The 24,258-nt window shown below is 35.8% G+C and overlaps 1 protein-coding gene across 1 annotated transcript in view; it reads left to right on the plus strand.

Moving 5' to 3' along the window:
- LOC117213551 (icarapin-like) overlaps positions 1 to 24,258 on the plus strand; it is a 54,933-nt gene that overhangs the window by 26,834 nt on the left and 3,841 nt on the right. Inside the window, exon 2 of the mRNA XM_033458976.1 lies at positions 6,752 to 6,961. Coding sequence (XP_033314867.1) covers positions 6,752 to 6,961 — 210 coding nt within the window. The remainder of the gene's footprint in view (positions 1 to 6,751; positions 6,962 to 24,258) is intronic.

The raw sequence follows: 24,258 nt of genomic DNA on the forward strand, positions 1-24,258 counted from the left end.
CACTAAATACAACATACCAAACGAAAATTATACATCTTTTTATCTCTTCCTGCATCTCGATTCGAAGGACAGTTCGGTACGATATATCAGTGCTCAGAGATATATCGATGCCCTTTTTGGCAAGGAGGGAAAGGGAATGAAAAGGCAGAAAAATAACTGAAGAAATTGAACAAAAAGAAAAATGAAAACGGAAAAGAACAAAGAGAGGGGAAATATCAGTTCTTGCTCAGGGCGCGTACCTCATGGAAAAGAAATGGAATTTTGCCAAGGCTGAGCCACGCTGGAAATACCACCATCTATTTTATTCTGCAGTCAATGGCACTCGGCACCTACTCGCTGTACCTCTACACCCTGTTTCCCTTTTTGCAGGCATCGCATTAAACCTGCCTAATGTCACTTGAGAAAGAGCGAAGGAAAGGAAGGCGAGGGAGGGCAGAGGAGAAGAAGAAAAAAGAGAGAAAACGGAGAAAAAAAGGGTGGCAGGGAGCCGCGTCCGATAAATCGATCAGGTTCAAATTTCTCAAGGGAGGCCAGAGACCCGTGTACAGGGAAAGGCGCGAGGAAAAATGTGACACGACGCGACGCGGGAAAGCGTCGAAGTATCGCGAGGGTCCATGAACCACGGTACATACATAGTTTACCATATTTGCGGATAGACGAGCAGATTTACCGGCTAAGCGTTCCGCCGTACGAACGGTCGACGATAAACTGCTCAGGAGTGGAAGTTCGCTGGAAGTTACCGAACTTTGCTCGCTTTAACGCGTCTCTACGAACGCTATACTCGTAGAAATTAATTTTAATGCCCGGAGATAATTTCGTGACTCTCGTTATAGTCGCTTGGCGAGGGAGAGTTCTGAATTAACGATCGCCAAGCAGCATGTCTGTTAACGATGAGTTTCTTTCGCGCAGTTTTCTGCTTTACGAGAATTACGGACATAGGAATCGACGGTACGAGAGTTCGATAAAAATTAATGGAAAGTTTTGTTCGTCGTTGAGATTGATAGCGTTCTTATAATGAATCGCATAAGGCTGAAGTAGATAAGCTTGTAGAGGCTGTAGCATTTATTTCATGAAAGTATATTGAAAAATATCGGTTGTATGTATGGAGTAAATAGAATTTTTGGTTTATTATGTCACTGTCTGTTTTACTTTCTGTAACATTTTTTTAATTGTGTAGCGCCTTGCTTTCTTTACCATCGTGCATATTTCATTCGACTCTCTTCAGGATCTAATCGAGAGTTTGCAGGAATTGAAATTAAGAAACATAAGTTAAAAGAAATATCTGGCATTTTTGACGATGAAAGATTTTTTTAAGTTTAGATCGTAATTAGACACGGTATGGCCTACGTAATGGCTAAAGTCACTAACTCAGTAACTTCGTCAAGCCCTTCACAGTAGAGTACGAGAGAGGCTCGAGCAAGTTGTCAAGAATAATGCTATGAACTTTACGTCTTAAATATTATTACACGCGACATGATTATTAGGAATTGTCGAGTATGATAAGCTGAAAGTACATGTTTTCTACATCCAACGTCAAAAGTGCAACGTAACTTCGCTATAAAGAAATAAAGTATATTTAAGATACATTTAATCTCAACTTCTCATCATTTTTTCACATTGGAGGGATTCAAAAACGATTAAAAAGGACGAAGTATGTACTATTATGCGTTGCCGAAAGGAAGACTAGCGCGATGGAACGAGGTCAAGGTAGCAATATTGTTACTGTATCTTTGTATTTATTTGTATATATGATATTTGCAATCGATACGCGTGCTTATCCTTATGATTGTGTTGAGTCTATACGAAACAGCTAATCGGACTCGCGTTCCTCACGCCAGTCTTCTCTCCAGCAACGTTCTATAAAATGACAATAAGTTGACGATTCCTACGTACTTGTACAACACAGGCTTGTCTACTCCTCTCGATTTCCTCTTTCCTAAGTTTTGACATTTCATCATGCTCCTGACACAGTACCGATACAAAACACTGTTTTTATTTCGGTATGCAGGATTGCGTGTACACTATTGCAATAACTTTATTACAATTTAATAAAGACAGTGGCATGCTCGGTGTCTAGCTGTTTGGAAAGTGTTGTATGGAATAATCTTGAATTCGTTTCTCGTATACTATAGAAGCCTTGGAGGAGGGAATTCAATAAGGGACTAGTATCTTGTCGTTGTCGTCTGTCAAAACATTTCATTCCGTGGCAGCAATCTCGACGACTTTTCGTCATTGAAAGCTGTGGCCGCGAATTTCCTCGAGCTATGATAGACCGTGCGTCGTCTTTCGCACGGGGAGGGGCTTCCAAACAGGAATTAGATTGACTCAAACTGACTCCTACGTTTCTACGTGCGTCAATATGAATTGGCTACCAGTAAATTGAATAATCGCCAGAAGCATTCGAGAAAAATCTAGTTCGCAGAGTCCGATGAATATGCTCCTGTCTCTATCTCTCTCCCTCTCTCTTTCTTTCTCTCTTTCTATTTTTCGACACCCCTTACATATTAGATGCTCGTGCGAACGATAGTGATCTCTTTGGGGGAGATTGCTTTTACTGTTTTTAGGATTTCTTGCAGGATTATTTGTTTGCAGAGTTATTGGTATATCGCAAGTTTCTCCTGTAAGGCTAACTTGAAAAGTTAACGAAGTTAACAATTAAAAATTTACTAGTTGGATAATTCAAAGATTATGTAACGCGAAAATTTTCAAGTTCAATGATTCTGAACACCTCTTTCTCTTGCGAAGACAGTTTTTTGTTTTCCCCAAAGGGTTAAATAAGTGAATGAGGAAACTTAACGAGATATTACAAAAACTTACAGGTTTGGAAATATGAGAATTGAAGGGTTTAGTAACTCGAAAGATAGAATACTTAAAAGTTTGCAAACTTGAAAATTTATAAATTTACAGATACGATGATTAAGAAACTCGTATATAACGATTGTATGCATATATTACGATTATAAATTATATACGTTATACAAGGTACAACGACTATGTATAAAGCATTAAAAATAGTTGACGTCTTTTTAGCATAAGAATACTTGTCTGTTTAACAGATTATTCTACGAAATAACTTTGTAATAGTTCGAGAATTGTATTATCATACATCTGAAATCTCGAATAATTTCATTTAATAGCTTATTTTGAAAGCACCGCAGGGGGTTGTATAGAATATAATATCCCGTGTACAGAAACAAAGACGATCTCAGAAACATCCGTAACGCCTCTCGCGGTTTCCCTCTGAGAAATTTTCACGAACATCCCGTCGACGTCTTTCAAACGTTGCGCGCACAATTTCTTCACCTCGCCGTACTTATATACCCAGCTACCGTGCCTCTACAAATTGAAATTAAATTATGCTCGAACATTCTGTACACGAAACGAGGATTACACTTTGAAAGGGTAGCACAGAATATAGAGGTATTACGTTATCTTTCGCCGATAGTCATGATCGATCGTAACTTTACATTCGCGTTTTTCTTTATCGAAAAACATCCCTGTTTTACATTTTATCCCGTATAAACGGTGTAGCGTCTATGAAAAAAATTGGAGGTTCTTTGAGAGGAAGGAATACTGTGTGACGGACCGTTTGATATACAAACGAGAGGAGGGGCTGTTTAAAAGAAGACACGATCGATCATTCCGAAACGATAGCCGTGCGCCACGCCGTCGAGACTTTAGTTACACGCAGCGCTTTGACACTTTGCAAATGAGACGTCACGTGGTCGCTGTTTTTATTGTTTTCTCCTCTTTTCCTTTCTTTCTCTCTTTCTTCTTCGTTTCTTCCCTTTTTTCTTGCTTTTTAATCCTTACCAGACATACTCTGCTTATCGATTACCGATTAAGTTTGTTCATGCGTGTCAAACTCCCAGCACAGAAGTACAGAATCCTGCATTTCCTGGCTGACAGTGAGGTCGGTAGCGAATCCAGTGGCGTGGCACTAAAAGGGCTCGACGATAAATCACTACGGCAAATTCGCTGTAAAGCACTAAGTGCCACGAGCCGTTTGAAAGGATCGCACGGGTAAAACGCCGAGAGCAAGAATAATTATTATAAGGTCGCATTCTGGTCCTCCTCGTTTTTAAACGACCTTCTTTGGTCGACGCGTGTATTTGAAGTTTCGCGATTGAAAGCTTTGCAGTTGCACTGGCTTCTCTTCTTTATCCGTACTAATTCATGTTTGAAAGAACACGTGTAATTGAACTCATGTTTAAGAAATTCTACAATTTCTGAAAATTGTATTTCATCGAATACGCGATTAATATTCTATTTTTATTCGTACAACAAATTTTACGAGCAACAAGAGACGAGTTAAAGTTGATAAGCTGAAAAACGGACTGGCGTTACGAAATTCAGTTTTCCTTGTGATATCTGACACGCAATATATACGGAAGAGTCATTAAGTGTATCAGTATTGATTCAATCAGTTGCCTTTTTTATGCTTGTCCAGTAGATGACACGATCGAAATTAACCGTTTGATTTCCAAGTAGCGCGATCGCGCTGTTTAGATTTTGTATCGAAAAGTCCCAGTACATTTGAACGTTACGGACGACTGAAGGTATTTTGTATTTTGTTATCTTCTCAATAATTTTTATTGAACAAAACTTGAAATATGTATAAATTAATAGTATATATGTTACGCCACGAGGCTTACCACAGGCTGTATTTTCTAACCGTCGCTCGCGGTCCTACAACGTCGCAGGCAGACCGTCTTATCTGCCCGCCGGATCATATACAATGTATCGACGAGAGCATAGTTGTCGCCAAGCAGCAAGCTCTAGAAACGTCGATTTTTGACCGTTACGTTTTTCACACAAGAAGAGGCATCATAGGCGCGAGCATAGTGGGGGTCGTCTTCCAAATGAGACAAAGGAATAATCGAAGGGGATCAGTTCCTTCTGACGAGTCAAACGTGACACTTCGACAAATCTGACGAGCATACGAATTTATCTAGAGATATCGCAAAGTCGAGTCAAATTTCTGTAACATATTCATCATATTATTGTAAAATATATCATTCTATGTTAACCTGTATTAACAGGTTACACTGTATTAACACTGTTACAGGTAACACTGTATTAACAGTGTGACATTCATTAAACCACCTCTGTTATCTTAACCGAAACAGGGGAACGACTATTTCGCGGCGTCGATTAACATAATCGTAGCGAAAATTTACGCCTCTCGCTGACGCGTTTTTCTAGCGACCGCGTCTTTACGCGAACGGTCGTAACAATATATATAATAAGATAGATGTATTTCATAAAATAACAAATTGTTTCTCTTCGCAATCGATTAAGACAAGCGCTATCGCGCTGTTCGGAATTTTTCGATCCTATTTTTTCAAAGACCCCTGGGACTCAAACGGTTAAAAGGTGGAATTTTCAAAATCGAAACGAGAGAATTCGTTTAAAAGGGGAAATAGGTTAAACGTGAATTACATGATTCGAAAATTGTCCATTTTCGAGCAAGTGTCGACCATGGAAATAGCAGATATAGATCACAGCTGAGAAATAAAGAGCATGTTAAAACGAGATAGACATATTTTGATATCACTTTCCCTTTGTAGCTGATATTTGCTCCGCCTATAGAAAGGGAAAGAAAAACTTGTTATTTATTTCTATTTCTCTCTATGAAGTCGATTTTATCAACACAACATCTGTAATCTACACTTCTTATATCTACGGTCTTGACATATTCTTACAAATCTTGAAACTAGGCGATAATTATATTTAGCTCATCTGAATCTTTCATATATATATATATTCTATCCATATGGCTCTTTAAAATACCAGAGTGATTTACCTAGATATTATCTTTAGAAAAATGGGTTAAACAGAGGTTATACGGTTTCAAGAGGGAGTCGTAAGCTGGATCAAACAAATTCTTTCTTGGAAAATGTGTTTTTCAGAGAATCAAAGGTTAAGCTTAAAATTGTTTGGCGAATGATAAAAATACATATTTTTTAATACTAACAAGATACACTTTTTTTATAAAGAAAAAAATATACCTCATGTTTTTAGATTTGCTTATTGTTAGTATGGCAATTTGTTTTACAATCCATACTCCTTCTTACTTCGTCACGGATAATGTCCTCGGTAATTTTGAAACTTTTCCTCTCGTATCAGTTTAACTTTACAAATACAGTGCATACGATGACGTAATATACACTCTCGCCATATGTTTTTCATTAAAACTTTCTATAACGACCGTTCTTTTTGGTACTAGCATATAAATCGGCAACAAAAGATACACGCATATTTACGTAACGTTACGAGATATGCAATCATCGAAATACTTGAATATTCCGGAATTTAGTAACAAACAACCTATCCCGAGTCATCGTCCAATGTTACATATGTATGTACCGAACGTGGTAGTCAACTTGAGTATTAATGTTAAAAGTTATTTGAATAAACTGAATCTTTGTTACATATCACGTAACTGTATAATTTAAAAAATAGGATATTGTTAGTCGACGTACGCCCTCATATATATGTCATCAGAAATTTCATTTTAGAGCGAGGTGAAATTTATGTTACTTATTACAATATTTATTAAAATATATACATAATTTATATACAATTACAACGTTCAAAGCTAATACCTAATACTCGGTTAGATCTTAAATGTGATTCAGTTGTTTAAAATTGAAAGATCTTATCAAAGATCCATCTCGACAGCTGTAATTAGTAAGGAACGTATTTAATATCTAACGTGTTTTTCAAATAATTTTGTTATTTTTTACAGGTGCACGTAACGCAGATACTAGCGACAAGAATAATGTAGACACCGTCGTTGTTTTACCGTCCGATGTTGGAAGTCAAATGATGTCAGCAGCATTCGATTTCCCTGATATGAGCTTCGACAGCGACAGTGACAGTCTTGAAAGTCCAACCTGGACTTGGAACAGGTTGTTCAGGTCAAACTTCTTGGACGGATGGTATTCCAGCCTGCAAGGTACGTGAATAGAAATATTTGCTATATGCGCGCTATATACAATTTCAAGATGTTTATTAAGCACTTTGTCGACGAGGTGCTTTCAAATGATAGCTTGTTATCTGGGCTATTTTTAAAAATGCAAGAAGAAATTTAACGTTCTCTGAAAATATAATTTACCTATTCAGACACCGTAAATTTGTTCAATTTACTATTAAAATATTCTTCCAATATCTCCACTAATTAATTAATTAATTTCTATAGTTAATACCGAATATCTTTTCTGTCAAGAAAGATCAGCTATTTCTTGCCGTTAATTTTTGAACGAAATTTGTTAAATCGGCAAAATACCTTGCGTGTAATAGTAAATTCTCAATAGTAAATAATTTTTCCAGTAATGTTACACAAGTCAATATATCGCCATTGAAAATAGCCGCAAAAAAATTTCTTTTCCTCTAATCGAAGCTATTTAGATTATATCTAAAAGTTTCGTCGTTAATTATAAAGGAGACATTTTAGTTTATGAAATTAATTTTTATTAGTTATTAATTAGTTTTTAAATAACAGGATACGATGCATAACATTCGAAAGAAATACACTCAGCTATATCACAGAGTTCCTTTCGGACAACCGTTTTTCAATTTGAAACGACGTTTTTGACAGCCGTCGTTGTCACTGCCTCTCGAAAAAGAACCTCTCGTTAACAACTCTCGCGAAACAACTCTAAATCGAATTCTACTTTAACTCGAGGGATTATCAAAACACCTGTTTCCACTGTCGACTCTTTCGAATCACCCTCTTTTCAATCTCGAACGACACAATTGCCACAATCGTAATTGCCGCCCAACTCTCCGACGAAACGTCTCGTTAATATCCTAAAACAACTGGCTATCGAATTATGCTTTAGATCGGTAGATAATCAGGGAACGGGGGATTATGATCGCGAATCAGTTGGATTCGTGGGGACGTAACACAGAATCGGCCAAATAGAGTGATAGTTCGCTGGAATCGGGAATGACCGCACGCGTGCCGCTTAGGCTGCCGCAGAAACGCGATCACGGTTCAGCAAACACAAACATAAAATTACACGGAATCGCGAACGGCCGTGTCCGTGTTCCGCTTACATGCGGTTTGTCAAACGTAACTTCCGGCGACCCGTTGCGCTCGTAATACCCGCGCGCAATCGGCCTCTGTATAGCCAACCGATTGTCGTTTCCCGCGGTGATATACGAGTTACGTTTGTGTATGTTCGTGAAAGTATTCGGTCGCCGTCGAAATTTCTCGAATTTCCGACTCGCTTTATTGCGACTCGCTTGCACACATAGAACTGTGTCATCGGTGCTTTACGATACGTACAGCGTAAAAATACGGCAAAGGAAAAATCATTCGGTCGCAGGATGAGAAACGGATAACGGCGGTCAACGATGATTAACGACGAATTGGAAGGCGAAAAAAGATTCTAGATGTGATTCGTGATTGCGGAGGGATATAATACGTTATAATTATCGATCATAGAACATTTTCAAGATCTTTCATTTCATTTTAGTAAAATGAGAGGCACGAATCAATTGTACGATAGTAAGTTTATCGACGATAATGTCAATAAATTGATGTTTCGTACAGAATATGATAATCGAGCTAAATTATCAGACTATTAATCGTTATTGATTTTGACAATATATGGCAACCGCGTTTAAGAACAATTTGCAAGAGATCCAAAAATTTGAGCTATATTACACAAAGTATAGTCAAAAAGCTGGACTAGAAAATATCTAAATTTGAATCGAGGCATCGTTTAAAGTGCAGAATCAAATAATGATAAATACTTGTAATATGAACATGGGTGATATATAGCAAACGAAAACTGATTGAACAATAATATTCAGCAATCGAGGTAGGCGATTTAATTTTATTATACAAAGAACGTAATTTAATTCCGTTATTTAGGTATACGTATGATCGTTGAGAAATTTGGTATAATATTAAACATAGACACGCATATGGACCTTTTAAAATATGAAATGTCGAGGAGGCAATAATATTTGAAAATTTCTGAAAACTTTCCAGATTTACTTCGTATTTCGCAAGTATCTTATTAAATCTTATTACATGCATGCACATATGAACGGTAATATGAACTATCGTAACTTGAATTTTCTGGCATAGCTATATCTGTAAACTCTGACACGTTTGATAACTTATCGGAGTCTAAATAAATTGGTCGACGTAAACTGAGAACCTTTATCGTAGAATAACGCAGGAGTTTCGAAGTCATTTCCGCGCTAAGTGTTGAAGCTATTCTTGAACGTGAAATAATATAGGAGTTCCGAAGTTACTTTCCTCATGAAATATTACAAAAGTTTCGAAGTTACTTTTCGACATAATGTAATCGTTTTGCAGTTACTCGTACGTTAGGTATCAAAGTTACTCTAGAACATATATACGAATGTGCTAATCAAAATTTCAAGTAATATCGTGGCTAACTGTTTCGGCTTCCGTAATTTATTTTCTTTCTTTTTTATTTTCAAAATTACGCAAGTTATAATGAAAGCCACTACTGTACGTTTCCTGCATAGAGCGTTAATATCACTTTTTAAAAGAACTAAAAAAGAGAATAAGCTTATTTTTGACGTAATTAAAAGTAAATGTTAGCAAATTAATTATATAAAACAATTAAATTGCAAACAAGCGTTACTTATAACGCTTTCAAAATTTCGTTAAACGTTCTTAACGTATAACACGCATCTATAGCACTTATTATTAAGTCGCTTTTCCACAATTATAATTACGGAAGACTATATTTCGAATTATTAATTCTTCGAATCTAAATACCGAGAAACAATTCTTACGAAGTTACCAAAAAGAACAGAGTAAAAGTGAAGCGGTCGCTGTTTAATAAATAAAACAAATTCACGTGAAATCACAATAAAATGCTATGGACATTGTGCTTCGTAGACTCTAACCACGACTCAAAGTCGGCCAATTGACACAGGAAGCACAGTTATAAAACATGGTACCGTGAAATCGACGTAATTATAAAATTATATCGGCGATAAAGAAGACGGTAGTTCGGTCTGTACTAATGAAAGCAATTAGCAGAAATTACCGCCCTAATTAGCTGGTCGTGATTACTGCCGCATCGCGGAAACTGCGGATCCTTTAGTTCCTTTCCTTCCGCCGTCCCTTTTTCTTCTTTTTTTTTCTTTTTTTGTTTTCTTTTCTAACTTTCCTTCTCTCCTCTCGCTTATCTCCTTTTCTTTCTTTCTCTCTTTCCCTTCTGTTCCCGCGTTCCCTTCTACGTAACAGAGAATTGATTCTATAGCCTTCAAGACGAGCATCTACAATTTGTTGCCAGCTCCATGCGCTTCTGCTCACGTTCACGGAGCAATTTCATGAATATATCTGCATACCGTTAGGAACGAGTTTCGAAAAGAAAAAGGGAAGTCAGAAAACGAAGCGGAGGCAGTAGAGAATAAGTGGACGAAGGGGGATGAAGATAAAACGAGGACCAAGATGACGAAGAACGGAAGAAAAGAAACAACGTGAAAGGATCAGAGAGAGGCCGGCCGCGATGCGAGGAGATTGATGACATTATCGCGTGGAATTCGCAATGAAGCAGTCTTTAAAGCCACCCGACATTCCCAAAACCACACGTGCCTTCACATGCATAATCGAACGAGAAGAAAACGGAAATCCGTGGCTCTAAGTGTAGTTTCACGATTTCTACTTTTAATACAATGGGTAAAGGTCTGGAATATCGGCTACCTAAAAACATTGCTTCGTATTATACATTTTCAATAAATGATGCGGCGAGTGTCGAGCAAGGAATGTTGTGAACGTTGAAATAAAGGTTCGGCGTATCAATGCAACGACGTTCCTTGCAAACGGATTAACACTAGAACTACCGATAGTTAATACGAAACTATTTCTACCAAAACCAATCAAAATAACTGTTCTTTAAAAAATACGTAATAATAGAATATTTTTATATTTATTGATTTATTACTTTCTTACAGAAGGAATTCAATGTTATGTAGTACATTTTTTATATTATTAATCCATCTGGGACCATGATCCCTAAACGAGAGTTGACACGTTTATAAAATTGTAGAACTAGTCATTTTGACTGGTGTGGTAATTCTAGTGTTAAATATCGGCTTAATGCAAAATTCTACGATAGAAGGCAGCAAGGTCCTGCGATCACAACAAACACAACGATCGATTGAAATAATAAGCGATACGAATGCTGAGAATGTAAAAGAAAGTGCAAGAGAGCGTAAATTATACGTGGAGTAAGGCGAAGAAAGTTGTAAGTGCTAGAATAATTTATTTTATTCTAGAACTTAAAATGGTACAGCTACGATCCTATGTGCTAATTACATTGTGATAAAACATGAACAATAGTATAATGTAGTTCGTAAGTTCGTAAAAATGATAAATGTTAAAAGCCTCGAATGATGTAAATTACGAAATTAACAGACACGCCTTCTTTTTTTCTGTGTCTACTAAAAATGTTCAACTCTGACATTTAACCATTTCAGATATCGTTCTTTGTATCGCTTGTTATTACTTGAGATTGAAATAAACAACTACAAATTCTCCGTTTTTTCAATGCCACTGACGATTAATGTAACGTGTGGTAGTTTAGGAACGATAAAAACTTGCCATGTCAGCAGCTATTAACTTGTTAATGTTATCAATAGACGAGAACGAAGTAAACAGGACTGAAGACAAGCGTGGAACGGAAGTATTTAGACGAATTGCAGCAGGTCGGGGAAATGAAATTCCTCCCGTCTCTCTAAATATTTCGCTTAGCATTAGCGGCGACAGAATCAAAAACGCGATTCTAATTGCGTTTGCTTACTTTGAAAGAGGAATTCTCGGTTGTGCCGAGGAGAAGGAGGATTCGCGGCAGATGTTTGCAGCGGAACGCCGAAGAAAGTAGCAGTCGCGAGATTAAAATGGCTCCAACATTGCCTGGGCGCAATCTGTTTAATTGTAAAGCGTTCCCTACCGAATGAAGCGGCAAGAGGAAAAAGCCTGTTTCGCGGAAGTTCTCCACGCTCTTGACCAACGTTTTGCGCTTGTGAAAATGAAGGGAAATTAACGTTACGAAATTAAAGAATCTTTCAGAGCTTGGTCACTGACGATAGCCAGGAAGGATATTGGTTAATGCTGTGAAACTTGTAAGAGGAGTATCGCAAGCATCTGGATCTTGTCAAACGATTAATCATTCTCGTTGAATGTTCGCTCGTGGTGAAACACGATAGTTGCTCAATAACTTTGCTCCAGTTGTTTTGGAATCCTACTGGACTTCATTTATCAATCGTTTAATAATTATACAATCGAAACAATTAGTCTCTTTTAAATAAATATCCATCCTCCGTTGAACTTGATTCGAGTATGAACGTCTAAGTACTTTGAAATAATTCTCAACTTGTTTTTAATATTTCTATACGCTTATATTAGATCGTTAGTGGTAAATATTTCTTTTCGAGGTCCTCTTTCGTCCATCTCAAGATCACAAAACATTCAAACAGACATTGCTTGCATTTGTGTATCATTTTCCACATAAGGCTCGATCTATTATTTTTTTCGTACATGATACATTATATACTATTACAGAGTATTTAATATATAGTATATTATATGCTTAAAACAAGTATACGATCTGCTTCTTTCAAAGTGAATTGCAGTTTCCGGGTCATTTTTCTTTTTCTTCGTAAGTACGAGTCTAGCCGAACTGCTCCGAAACAGCGAGAATACCAAGTTTTTACAAATCCGAAATTAACAAACTTATATTTAATTACGAAAGAGGAAACATATACAAACCAGTCAGCACCGATCATAAACTTAATAATGTTGGTACGATTGACTTAATCTTTGGATTAAGTAATACATTCGATTTTAAACAACTTCATAATCATTACTTTGTATATATACTGAGCGTGTCGATAAAAACAATTTCATTCTACACCTGTACTCGCTTGAAAAATTATACTCGTCCAACTACGATAGCGATATCACTCCTTTGAAAAAAATCTCTGCTTCGTCGTTACTTCCTGGTAATCTCCGTTATAAGAAATATTCCACAAATTACCTCCAAAGAAAACAGAAGGATCCAATTTAGAAGATCACGGAGAACTAAATCGATAACAACGAGAGCAACGAGCAAAAAGCCGACGATTATCCGTATGCTGCTAGTTGCATAACCCTTACAGTTGCAAAACGCGGACGAGCGAGTTTTACTTTCAAAGGTCGGGTTCTGTGACGCCAAGGTCGGCCATCGTAATATGCGGTTTATTTGTATCGACGATCGCTTTCACCAGCGAAAGTTCCACGCGCTTATTTGATCTCGAGACAAAGAGACACAGAAGGACGCGCCGGAAACGACGGGAAAAGGGAGCAAGAAGAAAAAGAGGAATAGAAGGGAAGAATAATTGCACGGGTCGATCGTGTAATTCATTAGGCGAAAGACGAGCCGGTGAATGGACAGCAATTTTCGGTAATCGCCGATTGCACGACTCGATGAGTCGTTATTCAGATCCACGTTACGTATACCGTTGCTGCTAGCCAGAGTGGAAGAAAGGGTCTTCAGGATTAAAAGTTGCAGAGCTGTCGAGTGGCGGAGCCGTTCCCAGAGACAGGAGCCAGAAAAGCGGAGCCGTTGTTAAAAAGGGGAGAAAATTTACGCCTGAAAAGAGATGCTACGCGGAGAAAGAAGGGAACGAGAGGGCTCCAGATGTACGGGGTGTTTCTGCAGAGAAAGAATGTTGCGTTGATATAGCGAAGTAGGGCCGGAGAAAATGTTTCTGGTAAATATTGTCTTATTTCGAAGGTTGAGAGGTAAAGAATGAAGTAGGAAATTAAAGTATATATTGACAGTGTACCTGATGATATAATTAAAAATATAGCAAAAGGCAACGGCTATTTTTACAGTTCTGTGAATTATAAAGAAAGTAGAAGAATTTCTTCTTTTTAAATGCACAAGCAAATGGAAATGACATCGTCGTAGAAAATAATTTAGTCGGATCTAAAGTCTAAAGTTCACTCCAAAGTGTTTAAGTAAAAGTAATAGTATCGTTGAAGCAGTTCGCTCGTTATGAAATTATCTGCAGGATAATTTCCTTACTTGATACGAATGTATCTCTTCGTATTATCGATTAGAAAGCCAAAACTAAAATAGTCTTTTATCGTTCTAATAGATGAGAACTAACAAACTATACAGTTGTATATACATTTTGAAATACAGAAAGATTTGAAAGTAAAAATTTTAAAATTACTTGAAACAGCTAATTTACAATAGAAAGAGAATAAACGAAAATAATAGCAAAACTAAGAAACAGGAAAGATGGAAATGAAAGATATAAAAAATTAATAATAAATAATAGATGAAAATAACAAATGGAGAACTAGTGTTTATATCAATTTCTTGCACATTCGTGAAACAATATTCCAACTGTGGGAAAAGTCTGGAATCCAACACGGAGTTGATCTCGCTTATGATCTCACTGTACACGTGATATTTGACGAACGAATTCAAGCGTATAATGTCGAACTGGCTGGGCATGGTTACATGGAAATGTCAGGGATTTTATTCGCGGCAATGAAGCGTTTTCATCGGCGATGAACAGGGGCCACGAAATTCGACCGATCGAACAAGAAAAGCCAACCGAATCGGAGCTGTCGTCGCCAGCCGAATAATTCGTTGCCTTCGAAACGCCATTTTCAACGCGTTCACAGGTAGAGCCCATTCGTTTCGATTAATGAAACTGCTTTGAACTGATCCAAATTGATCCTACTGTAGAAACCATTTCACCTGAAACCGTGCAAGATTTGTTACCGCGACGGTGCTTAAATTTGTAACTCTCATTGATAACTAATTCAGCGAAATTAAAACTTCGTTGAATTTTCAACACCTAATTTACAAAGATTAGTGGGTGCGAGTTATCGAAACCTCGGAAATTTTGTTTGATAATCGCGGCATGCTTCCGTGAGGAAGGTTTTCAAAAATTAGAATTAGATTTCACAGAGAAACAAATTATAGATATCCGTAAAATATTGTTACTAGATAGTAACCTTTTATTCTCTCCAATTTTTTAGCAAATAAAAATTTGCCTATTGCAAATTAAGGGTTAAACATGGAAGCTCGATATAATTAAAAAATATTGTAGAAATACGATACGCAGGATTAATAACCAAGTAAATTAAGATATTATAACGCAAATTTATATTTTTCTCAATATAATTCAGAAGATAGAAACTGGGCAGTAATCTTTGTTATCTGCTAAATATTACAACGAGTACTACATTTTGGATATTTTATACAACTTTCCAGATTATACATTTTTGAGTCTTCGAATCCTCCATGAATACATAAAAATCCGCAGGATTAATTAATTATAGTCGTTTCTCGAAAATAAAAAAATATACTCGTTCGAATATTGGACGAAAGAAGATTTCTACAAAAAATCTATTATGTATCTATTGTTGCGTGGAACAACGTTGCAAATTAAACATTCATTATCCTACGTCTTAATAGATTTGAAAAATATGCAAGAAGCAGGCAGAAAAATATTCAGATAGAAGCCCATGATTCATTCTATCCTGAACTAGAGCGTAAATGCGAAGACAAAACAATATACTATTCCGAACCAAAACGTAATTAATGAAACGCTATTATTACTCTCTATATTTTTTAGTCTTCTTCCTTAACGCCCCCAAAAAATTGTTCGATTCAATAACTAAAATGATCACTTTCTTCATAAAATATTTCATTCCACGATGTGTCATCTTGCACATGCTGCAATTTTATAGCGTTGTATCAAGCGGAGATACCGAAAGCGGTGTCAGGGTCTCGTTTTACCGGTTTTTGAATACGGTTCGCTTGTTCTTACATAATTTAATGTAATTCTCGTGGCGATCAAGGTGAAGTTATTAAACTGTTAGCGGGATCCTTACTGGAAAGCAGAACGTAGAAATAATTAGCTGATCGAATAATGGATCTGTTACCATTTTTGTTACATGGACTCGATTTATTACGTTAGTTAGCCTGAGGCGTGTAACTTATCAAACTAACTAGATTTGATATGGTGAACGTAACTGTTAATATTATTTATATTACTATTTCCTTGAGGCAAGCGGGTACTATGTTTTAATGAATAACGGTGTTCCACTTGATTGAAAATGCAGTTATATGCTGATAAGAAAGGAAACACAGGAATGACGGCCTATTTGAATTGACTCTAATACGACTACCAGCGCTTTAATTCTGCCACGTTCATTTTCCACCTAAGTATATTTGTATAATGTTAAAAAATATCTCCGGCGTTTTGGAAAAATATGAAAAAGTCTTGTTAGTATACGTAATTTTTTCATTCGATTTTATATTAAACATTTTCTCGCTACTTTACAAATCCTTCTTTCTTGCTGAGATGAGAGCAAGATTGAAATATAAAAATTTCGACGAGGACCGTGGGTTAAATACAAACAGGATTAAATACATGCTGGAATTCTTGAAAGAAAAAGATATATCTTACTTAATTAAAGAAAATGCTGATCGTACCAGGGAGAAAAATAATCTAACGTTTCCTTCTTATTTCGTTCTTTCTTTTTTAATTGAAATTAGGATTATTTAATAGAATTTACCACTAACGATGAGTCACATTAGGCTTCCATTCGTTAGTATATACAATCAAATAATATTTCAGCTCGTAAAATCTGAATGTAGGACGAGAAAATGATGCAACGTTTCTTCTTTACTCTTTCCTTTTGTTCTCTTTTTTTTTTTTTTTTTAATTAGGTTTAACACTGACCGGTTGCTTTTACGCGTAATCGGTCGGTGTTGGTGCAGCGATACGGTCTTATCGATAAGTTTCAACGTTTTTTCTACGATATGTTAGCACTTGAATCGCTCACTGACTCCCCGCACGATTATGACAGCGCGCGCCAATCCGCGTAACCGCGATAAAACGTTATTGCCCTCGCGGCTATCCGGAGGAACGGAAAAGTGAAATCGCGGTCACAGGTAGGGTCGTGGAGCAACGCGAAATCGATTATCGAGGAAATTACCATAATATCGTTGGCATTTGAATTGCCGCTCATTAGAACAAAGGTAAATTCGCATTTAAGGAAAGTCATCGTAATGTCCGAAACTCTCGGTGGTCGCGGTTTCTAAAATTTGCCGCGACCACCTCGATGTTTGAACGTTTAAAATGGATATAAATGACGAACGTTAGTCTCGTAATATTGGCACGTGAACATATCTTTAAGGAATGCTTGCGCATAATGTATGCGTAATGCGAATGTATGCGTAATGCATAATGTATGGTCGCGTCGAGTATTTTTCTTTTTTTTTTTTTTTTTTTTTGGTCATTAGCGATTAACCAAAACGTAACAATAATATAGAAGAAACGAAGAGTACAATAAGGCAAATTACAAACTTGTATAATTGTATCTATATGTTTTGAACATATATCATATATAGTATACTATATCAGTACACTGGAATTAGCCTAAACTTAATGAATATAATACAGTGTATATTAGAGCTAAATCGGTAACTTACAATGTCGTAATTGGTGGTACAAATTAATATCTTTGAGGAAATAATGATTTTCTCAATGTTTTTTATGATTCAGACAAGTGTGAACCTTATTTGGAAGATCAAATTTAATTTTGTATTTTGGAACGCGTTACTACAATTAAAAAGAGTTACTTGTAATATTGGCGTTACAATAGAATTCTGTTTACAGTTACGTTAATATTCGGGCACAGTACTGTCTCCGTATTCGTTACTTTGTAAAAACGGGTTTTTTAAAATATTGTGTTGCTTATTCTAAGAAAATACAAGCTATTTATTATATCTTGAAGATTAACAAGCTAAGCTCTGAGGTAAACGATTCCTTCCTAGCAATAACATTTTATTGTACGATAAATTTTTAACATTAATATGAGAAAATGCACCTACGTAAATCCGTTGGCAACCAAGTCGTTCATATTATAATTCATTCACGTACAAATAAATAGATTTAGTCGACAGGAGGATTATTTAATTGGGCATTAATATTTCGTTTCAATAAATGGAGTTCTGTTGTACATGAAAATCAACCTTTAGATATTCTCATTATGGTGTTGCTCATTTATGATATCCTTTATTCTGGCAATGAAAGCTTTTGAAAATACTAAAATAATGCTAGAATGATTAGAGTTCTGAGTTGAATGGAAACATGCATGGGATTATTTTGAATGAAGCAAGAGAGCGAAAATTGAAAACGGGGTTCCTGAAATACTGAAAATAAATGGATAGGAAATAGAGAATAGGAAAAACGATAAGTATAGATGGTATTCCTACATTCCTTTAAAATGGAATAACTTTTTGAAAGTGAAATAAATAAATAGGACCAAACGAATTGAGTTTCTTTTTTAGAAAATAGGACAATTTAGCTTGTTAGATGACGTATAAAAAATATTGACAAGATTACAATACATCGGAATCGCGAAGAAAATAGCGAAAATTGCTTTTTACATTTTGTAGATTTATGTCAACTATATACGTGCTAAAGATTCCATCGAATTGCAGTTTTCTGAAAATGTTTTTTATATGTCATCTAGTAAATTGGTCCTTCTAACTTTCCAAGAAAGACTCAAGCCCAGTTCGGTCCGATTTTTAAAATGTTATTCTGTCTTAAAGAATACCTTCTACAACCATTGTAAATATATTAGAAAAATACTCGGCGCCGTAAAAAGCATTTCATTTCATAAGAAGAAATTCGATTTTACCGTGTTATATTAGATTTCACAATATATGAAAAGGAATACATATTGTGTATCTCTGCCTTTGATATTCTTAACGAAATTAACTCGTGCACGGGCCATTAGTAAATGGGGCAACAGATAATTGTATCCAATCTCTGGCTGGAAAATAATTACGAACAATTGTGAAGCGTCTTTGTGTCTTTTGGCAATGAACAATCGCGATATATGTATATATTATTTACAACGCATTGTTAGCTGATACTATTTCTGTTTCGATAACTAATGGAACAAAGACAAAGATTTCATAATTTTATCGCGTATTTGTGGATGTTTTCTTTCCTTCTTCTTTAATTTTCCATGGATACGAGATTAAATAATGGTGTAGCGTGGCACATATCCTGATTAAGATTCCACGCAACAATAATAAATCGATACAGTAGTCTATTTTGTTCCGCATTGTAAACGTAATAAAATATACGGAATTTATCGACGCGATTATCACCTATCTCCGTGCATTCATGGCCTCAATTCGTGCATAAATTATTATTACATTGTCAGGACAAAAACGGTTATCTCGAATGCCGTTCTGCTTACGATGCGGAGAACTTATCTATCACTGAAAATGAAACGAACAAAATACGTATGTTTCTCGAGTAATCAATAGTCTATTAAATATTCAAATATCGAAATAGAATAAATTTTATATACAGAATGCGTAATATATAACTGACTGATTTTCATTGTCAATAACTCTTAGACAGGATAGAAGACAATAGTTTTTTAATACCAGTCATTTGTTATGGAAGCTAATTGGAAGTTATATATGGAATATAATATCAGAAAGATTTCCGCCTTCGGACGTTGTACAAGGTCGAGCCCTCTCGATCGCATTTTTCGTTATATTTTCACACGCTTCGCATGATATGTTCGCTATCGCTTCTCGAATAGCATCTTTTAGCTGCTCAATTGCCATTTGGTTCGCCGATATACACTATACGTTTTTAAAAAACGCTATGAGAAGTCCGGTGCGGTTAACCCTTCATCCGCATACTGGGCCGTTATCGACCGCTAATTTCAAGTAATTTTTCACATTCTCCATATTTTTGTTCAAATTTCGCTTTGCTTGAAAAGAACGAAAATCACATGTGATAAAAATGAAACTATCAACCAAATAAGAACTATTGGATGACATTCTGGAAACGTACAACATAAAACGTAAAACAAAACGTAAAATAAAACAAAAACGTAAAAAGACTTGAACGACCCAGTATGCAGACGACGTCAGGTAAAATAAGATTGCAGATCGAGGATTAAGTCAAACGATCTAGATTACCAGATAATATCGCCAACGTAACTTGCGTAAGGTTACCGTCATTGACGAATTATTTTGGCAAAGTGTCTTGACTCCGTCATTATTTTGCCGTGCATCCGTAAAACAATTGCTAAAGCGGAGCAAAATATGCATCGTTGCAGAATGGCGAAACTTTGAAATTAGTCAGTTATATATCGTCCACCCTATATATGAGCATTGCACGTAGATTATTCAAATAAATTCAATCGAATTAGTAAATCATTACGATTACGTAGGAAAGAGTTGTTTCCAAGTTTATTTAATTTTACGCGCATTTATATATTCAATTTATATATTGCTCCAATTCTACATGTATTTGTCAAGTTATCTCGTGTGTCCTAAACCAATGTTTCGAACCTGAGCACGCTTCGGTTCAATCTGTTTAACCTTTATGAGCCCCGAGCTATTCAACCTGTTCGATATCTACGAGTCCCAAACCAATCTATTCGATTTCTATGTGTCCCAGGGTAACCTATTCTGCTTTTACAAGTTTCGAACCAATCCATTTGGCTTCTGTGCATTACAAGACAATCTATTCAATCTTTACAGTCTCGATCGATTTTTAGCAAAATGTAACGTCCTTTTATCGAACTCTACCGTTTTTTCTATGCTTCTCGGATTCTGTAAAAGGCTCACGTTTCTTACATTAAAACTGCAAATTTGAATTAATACACATAACATTCAAAGGCATACACACTTATTTATTATATGTATAAAAAATCTATTATATATTATGTGTTAAAGAGATGAAGCAGATAAAAAGAGTTCATATAAACTTACGTTCGAAAATGCTTTCTTAATGAGTTAGAAACGTTCAAAGAATTCTTAAGGCTCGTTGTACAGACTCAGACAGACAGGCACAAGTACGTTTACTACTATTTCTACGGCAGCAGGTATGTTCAAAAGAGTTCAACGAATGGAAGGAAGCCTGCGTTCTTGCAGAACACACTTATTGTAACTGCCAAAACGATCGATAGAAATTTTCAAACGGTTGTAACTCTTCGATAAAGCGTTTTCGAACGTAAATTTATATGAATTTTTCTTATCTACTTGATCTCATTACTACCTTCTTTTCGGACACTCTATATATCAAACATTTTCTTTAATAACTTCGATATTCTGCAGCTCGTACTTATTTTTTTATAGCGTAAAATTTTAGTTTCATTATACTCGCTACGTTAAATGCTGTTAATCCATCGTAAATTTAGATCGTTCCTTGCGCATTTCTAATGATTCATATCGATTTTCACCTGTACGAAGGGTCTTGTTTCTCATTATACCGTTGCAATATGATGTATAACATCATGCTTTACAATTTAGTAGTAGCCTTTGCCGAATTTCAACGACTCAGGGTTAATCTTTATTGCGTTCTGTGAGTGCTTAATAATCTCTATCGGTTACACCAGCCCCTGATGATTTGTAACACCTGGTTGCTCCACTTGTCACGTGCTCTACATCATAGTTTACGAACTCGACGTCGTCTTTATTGTACCCTGTACATTCTGCCTGTCCTGCATTGCGTATCTCGAGTTTACGATTGTCGAGCTATGCAAGTCTCCTATCATTTGCGAGCCCATAGTCATGTTTTACAAATTACAGTAGGCAGGCATACATGATATTAATAGCTTCCACAGAAACTGCGATAGTTCATGTACTCAATATATTTTTTATTATGTTAAATTATGTTAATTACGTTGGCGTGTTAATTATTTGAGAAATATTTCTCTTTAAAAATAAATCTTCCAGTGCGCATGCACAAGCACCACTCTATGGTCTTGTCGTATCTTCAATTAGGCTACACTCTCGCTCGATTCTCCTCATTGACCTAATTTGTCTGCGATACCAAAAGTATCAGTCTATAATTAATCGGTTTATTTATTACTATGTTTAATTGAAAATATTTCTCTGCAATTTACTGCTTTACCTTGACTTTCCCGAGAAAATTTATACGGTAGACTTGTAGAATATTTCCAGCAAATAAGAACTGAAACTGTAGCTGTGAGAAAGCATAAAAGAAGAAACTTCTTGATATTTGTAATAATCAACGTTTCGTGTCTTGATTCAACGAGGGAAAACAATAAAATATAACGCTCTTGCAATGCGTCGAGAATTAATCTTTTAAGCCAAACTCTAGTTTATAACCGTCAGTACTATATATTACTATCTTTAAAAAGTCATTGATATATTTCCTATTTATCAAGCTGTGAAAGCTTACGTCAATTTGCTAGAAATTGTACGTTTAACAGAATACTACCTGTCTCCATGGTTGCAGAGTCGTCCTGCTACAATAGCTAATCTATAATCTTCGACACTACTATAATGATCGATCTATCATCTTCTATATTAGATACTGTAATAATCCACACAATGCTCCAATTCTCTGTCCTATACATACATCCATATGCATGAATAAATCATAAACTACACATATAAATTATAACTTCACCAAACAAACCGACATCCACATAACCATTTAGAGTGACAATATCGCTCGATCTGAACATCCTTAGGTCTGACATGGAAAAATCGTGTAATTCGCGACGTTTTACCATGTCATTCTCCTCGACTGATAAAGCGGTTAGGCGAGCAATTTTCATCGACGATGGTTTATGAGAGTCTATAGAAATAATTATAGTTTCTATTTTCTCATCTATCTACCGATTGGTAACCTAGTCTTAATGCGCGTGAACATGTACCTTCCTGAATAATGCTCGACGTTCTTAAGCCAACGTCATGCACGACTAGCCGTGAGGTTTTATCAACTCGTTTAGTTAGACACTCTAACAGGATTTGTGTGAATAATGCAAGTTCGATTACGATGCTTTCTAAATCACTCTCGTGATTCGAACAATCGAAACGAGATGTTTATATGCATTGTTAACGTTGGCGGACATTGCATTTCTGCATAAACAGTCGCGTGTTTCTTTTGTTAATTTCACGGAAAGTAACCCCGACAAATGAACCCCGAGAATGAAAGAAGTTTCTGTGTATTTCTATTATTTTGTGCACACATTTGTTTTTTTCGAATTCATTAAAACTACAAATATTATCGTTCGAGTACTGTAAGAACCAACTTTTACTTGTGACTATCTGTAAAGATAAATATCAGAATTCGAATGTGTAAGTACAATGATATTACCAGATGACGAAACAAATCATTTTATTACCAATTCCAGATTTCTCCAAAAACAATGATACGAACTAAATATTCAGTTTCTTCTAGATTTTCTATTTGTTGTCAATTGTTTCATATTCGTGTCCTATATTCGTGTTTTATATTCGTTTTCTATGCTTGTCTCTCTTTTCCTGTTTATTCGTTAAGCATCGTTTATTCGTTAAAATAAAGATCCGACACAGAGGTTGAAATATTCCGGCAGCGGGAAACGGTTTGATAAATTTATTCTTGGTTTTATATTCCTGATATAACCGGGTCAAGTTCAGCGTGTGCTTATTGATCTGGAAGAGAAACATGTCGATGCAAGGTTGCGAAATGCTTATGTCCCAATTTTGGTATCGATATCTTTTAAATGACTGCGTAGAAACCTACGTGTCAAAAATATCTAATTTAATAAACGCCAAATATCGTGAATACTGCACTCGAATATTATTTATAATTCTAATTTATATCGTTTACACTGTTTATCGAACCTTAGCAGAAATTTGTTTTATCTATTAAACGTTACAACGAGTACTCTGTTTTAAATATTTTCGACATTTTTTCATTCTGTTCATTTGTGCACCTGTAAATTTCCCCGTAAATGCATAAAAATTCACAGTCTAATAATCACAAGTAATAAGCAACTATCTCTTCAAATTTCAAGTACAATTAGAAACTTTTATTCTAGAAACATCTAGAGCAAAAAATACTGCTATAAGATATCAAATCGAACTTCTTAGCCTCCGAACTATTGAAAACTCACGTACCTATCATAAACTCGATTCAGCTAGCAGATCATAAAACTTTTCAAACTATTTCCCAAGGAAGTATACTCTATGGAACAAAAATTTATATCCACTATACTGTACTAATGTAGAATCTCTTATTAAATATTTTTCGTTTTCACCTGAACGTTACAAGGATTATTCTCTGCGCGTGTATAGGAAATATTTTACAGCTGTATAAATATACTACAGTTGTGTGTAATAAAATATTACAGTAACATTAATAAACGCTGATACGCTAATAATACAAGAATAAAGTTGACAATCG

The sequence above is a fragment of the Bombus bifarius genome, unplaced genomic scaffold (assembly GCF_011952205.1).
Source record: "Bombus bifarius isolate JDL3187 unplaced genomic scaffold, Bbif_JDL3187 scf7180000009125, whole genome shotgun sequence".
In the NCBI taxonomy this organism is placed as follows: Eukaryota; Metazoa; Arthropoda; class Insecta; order Hymenoptera; family Apidae; genus Bombus; species Bombus bifarius.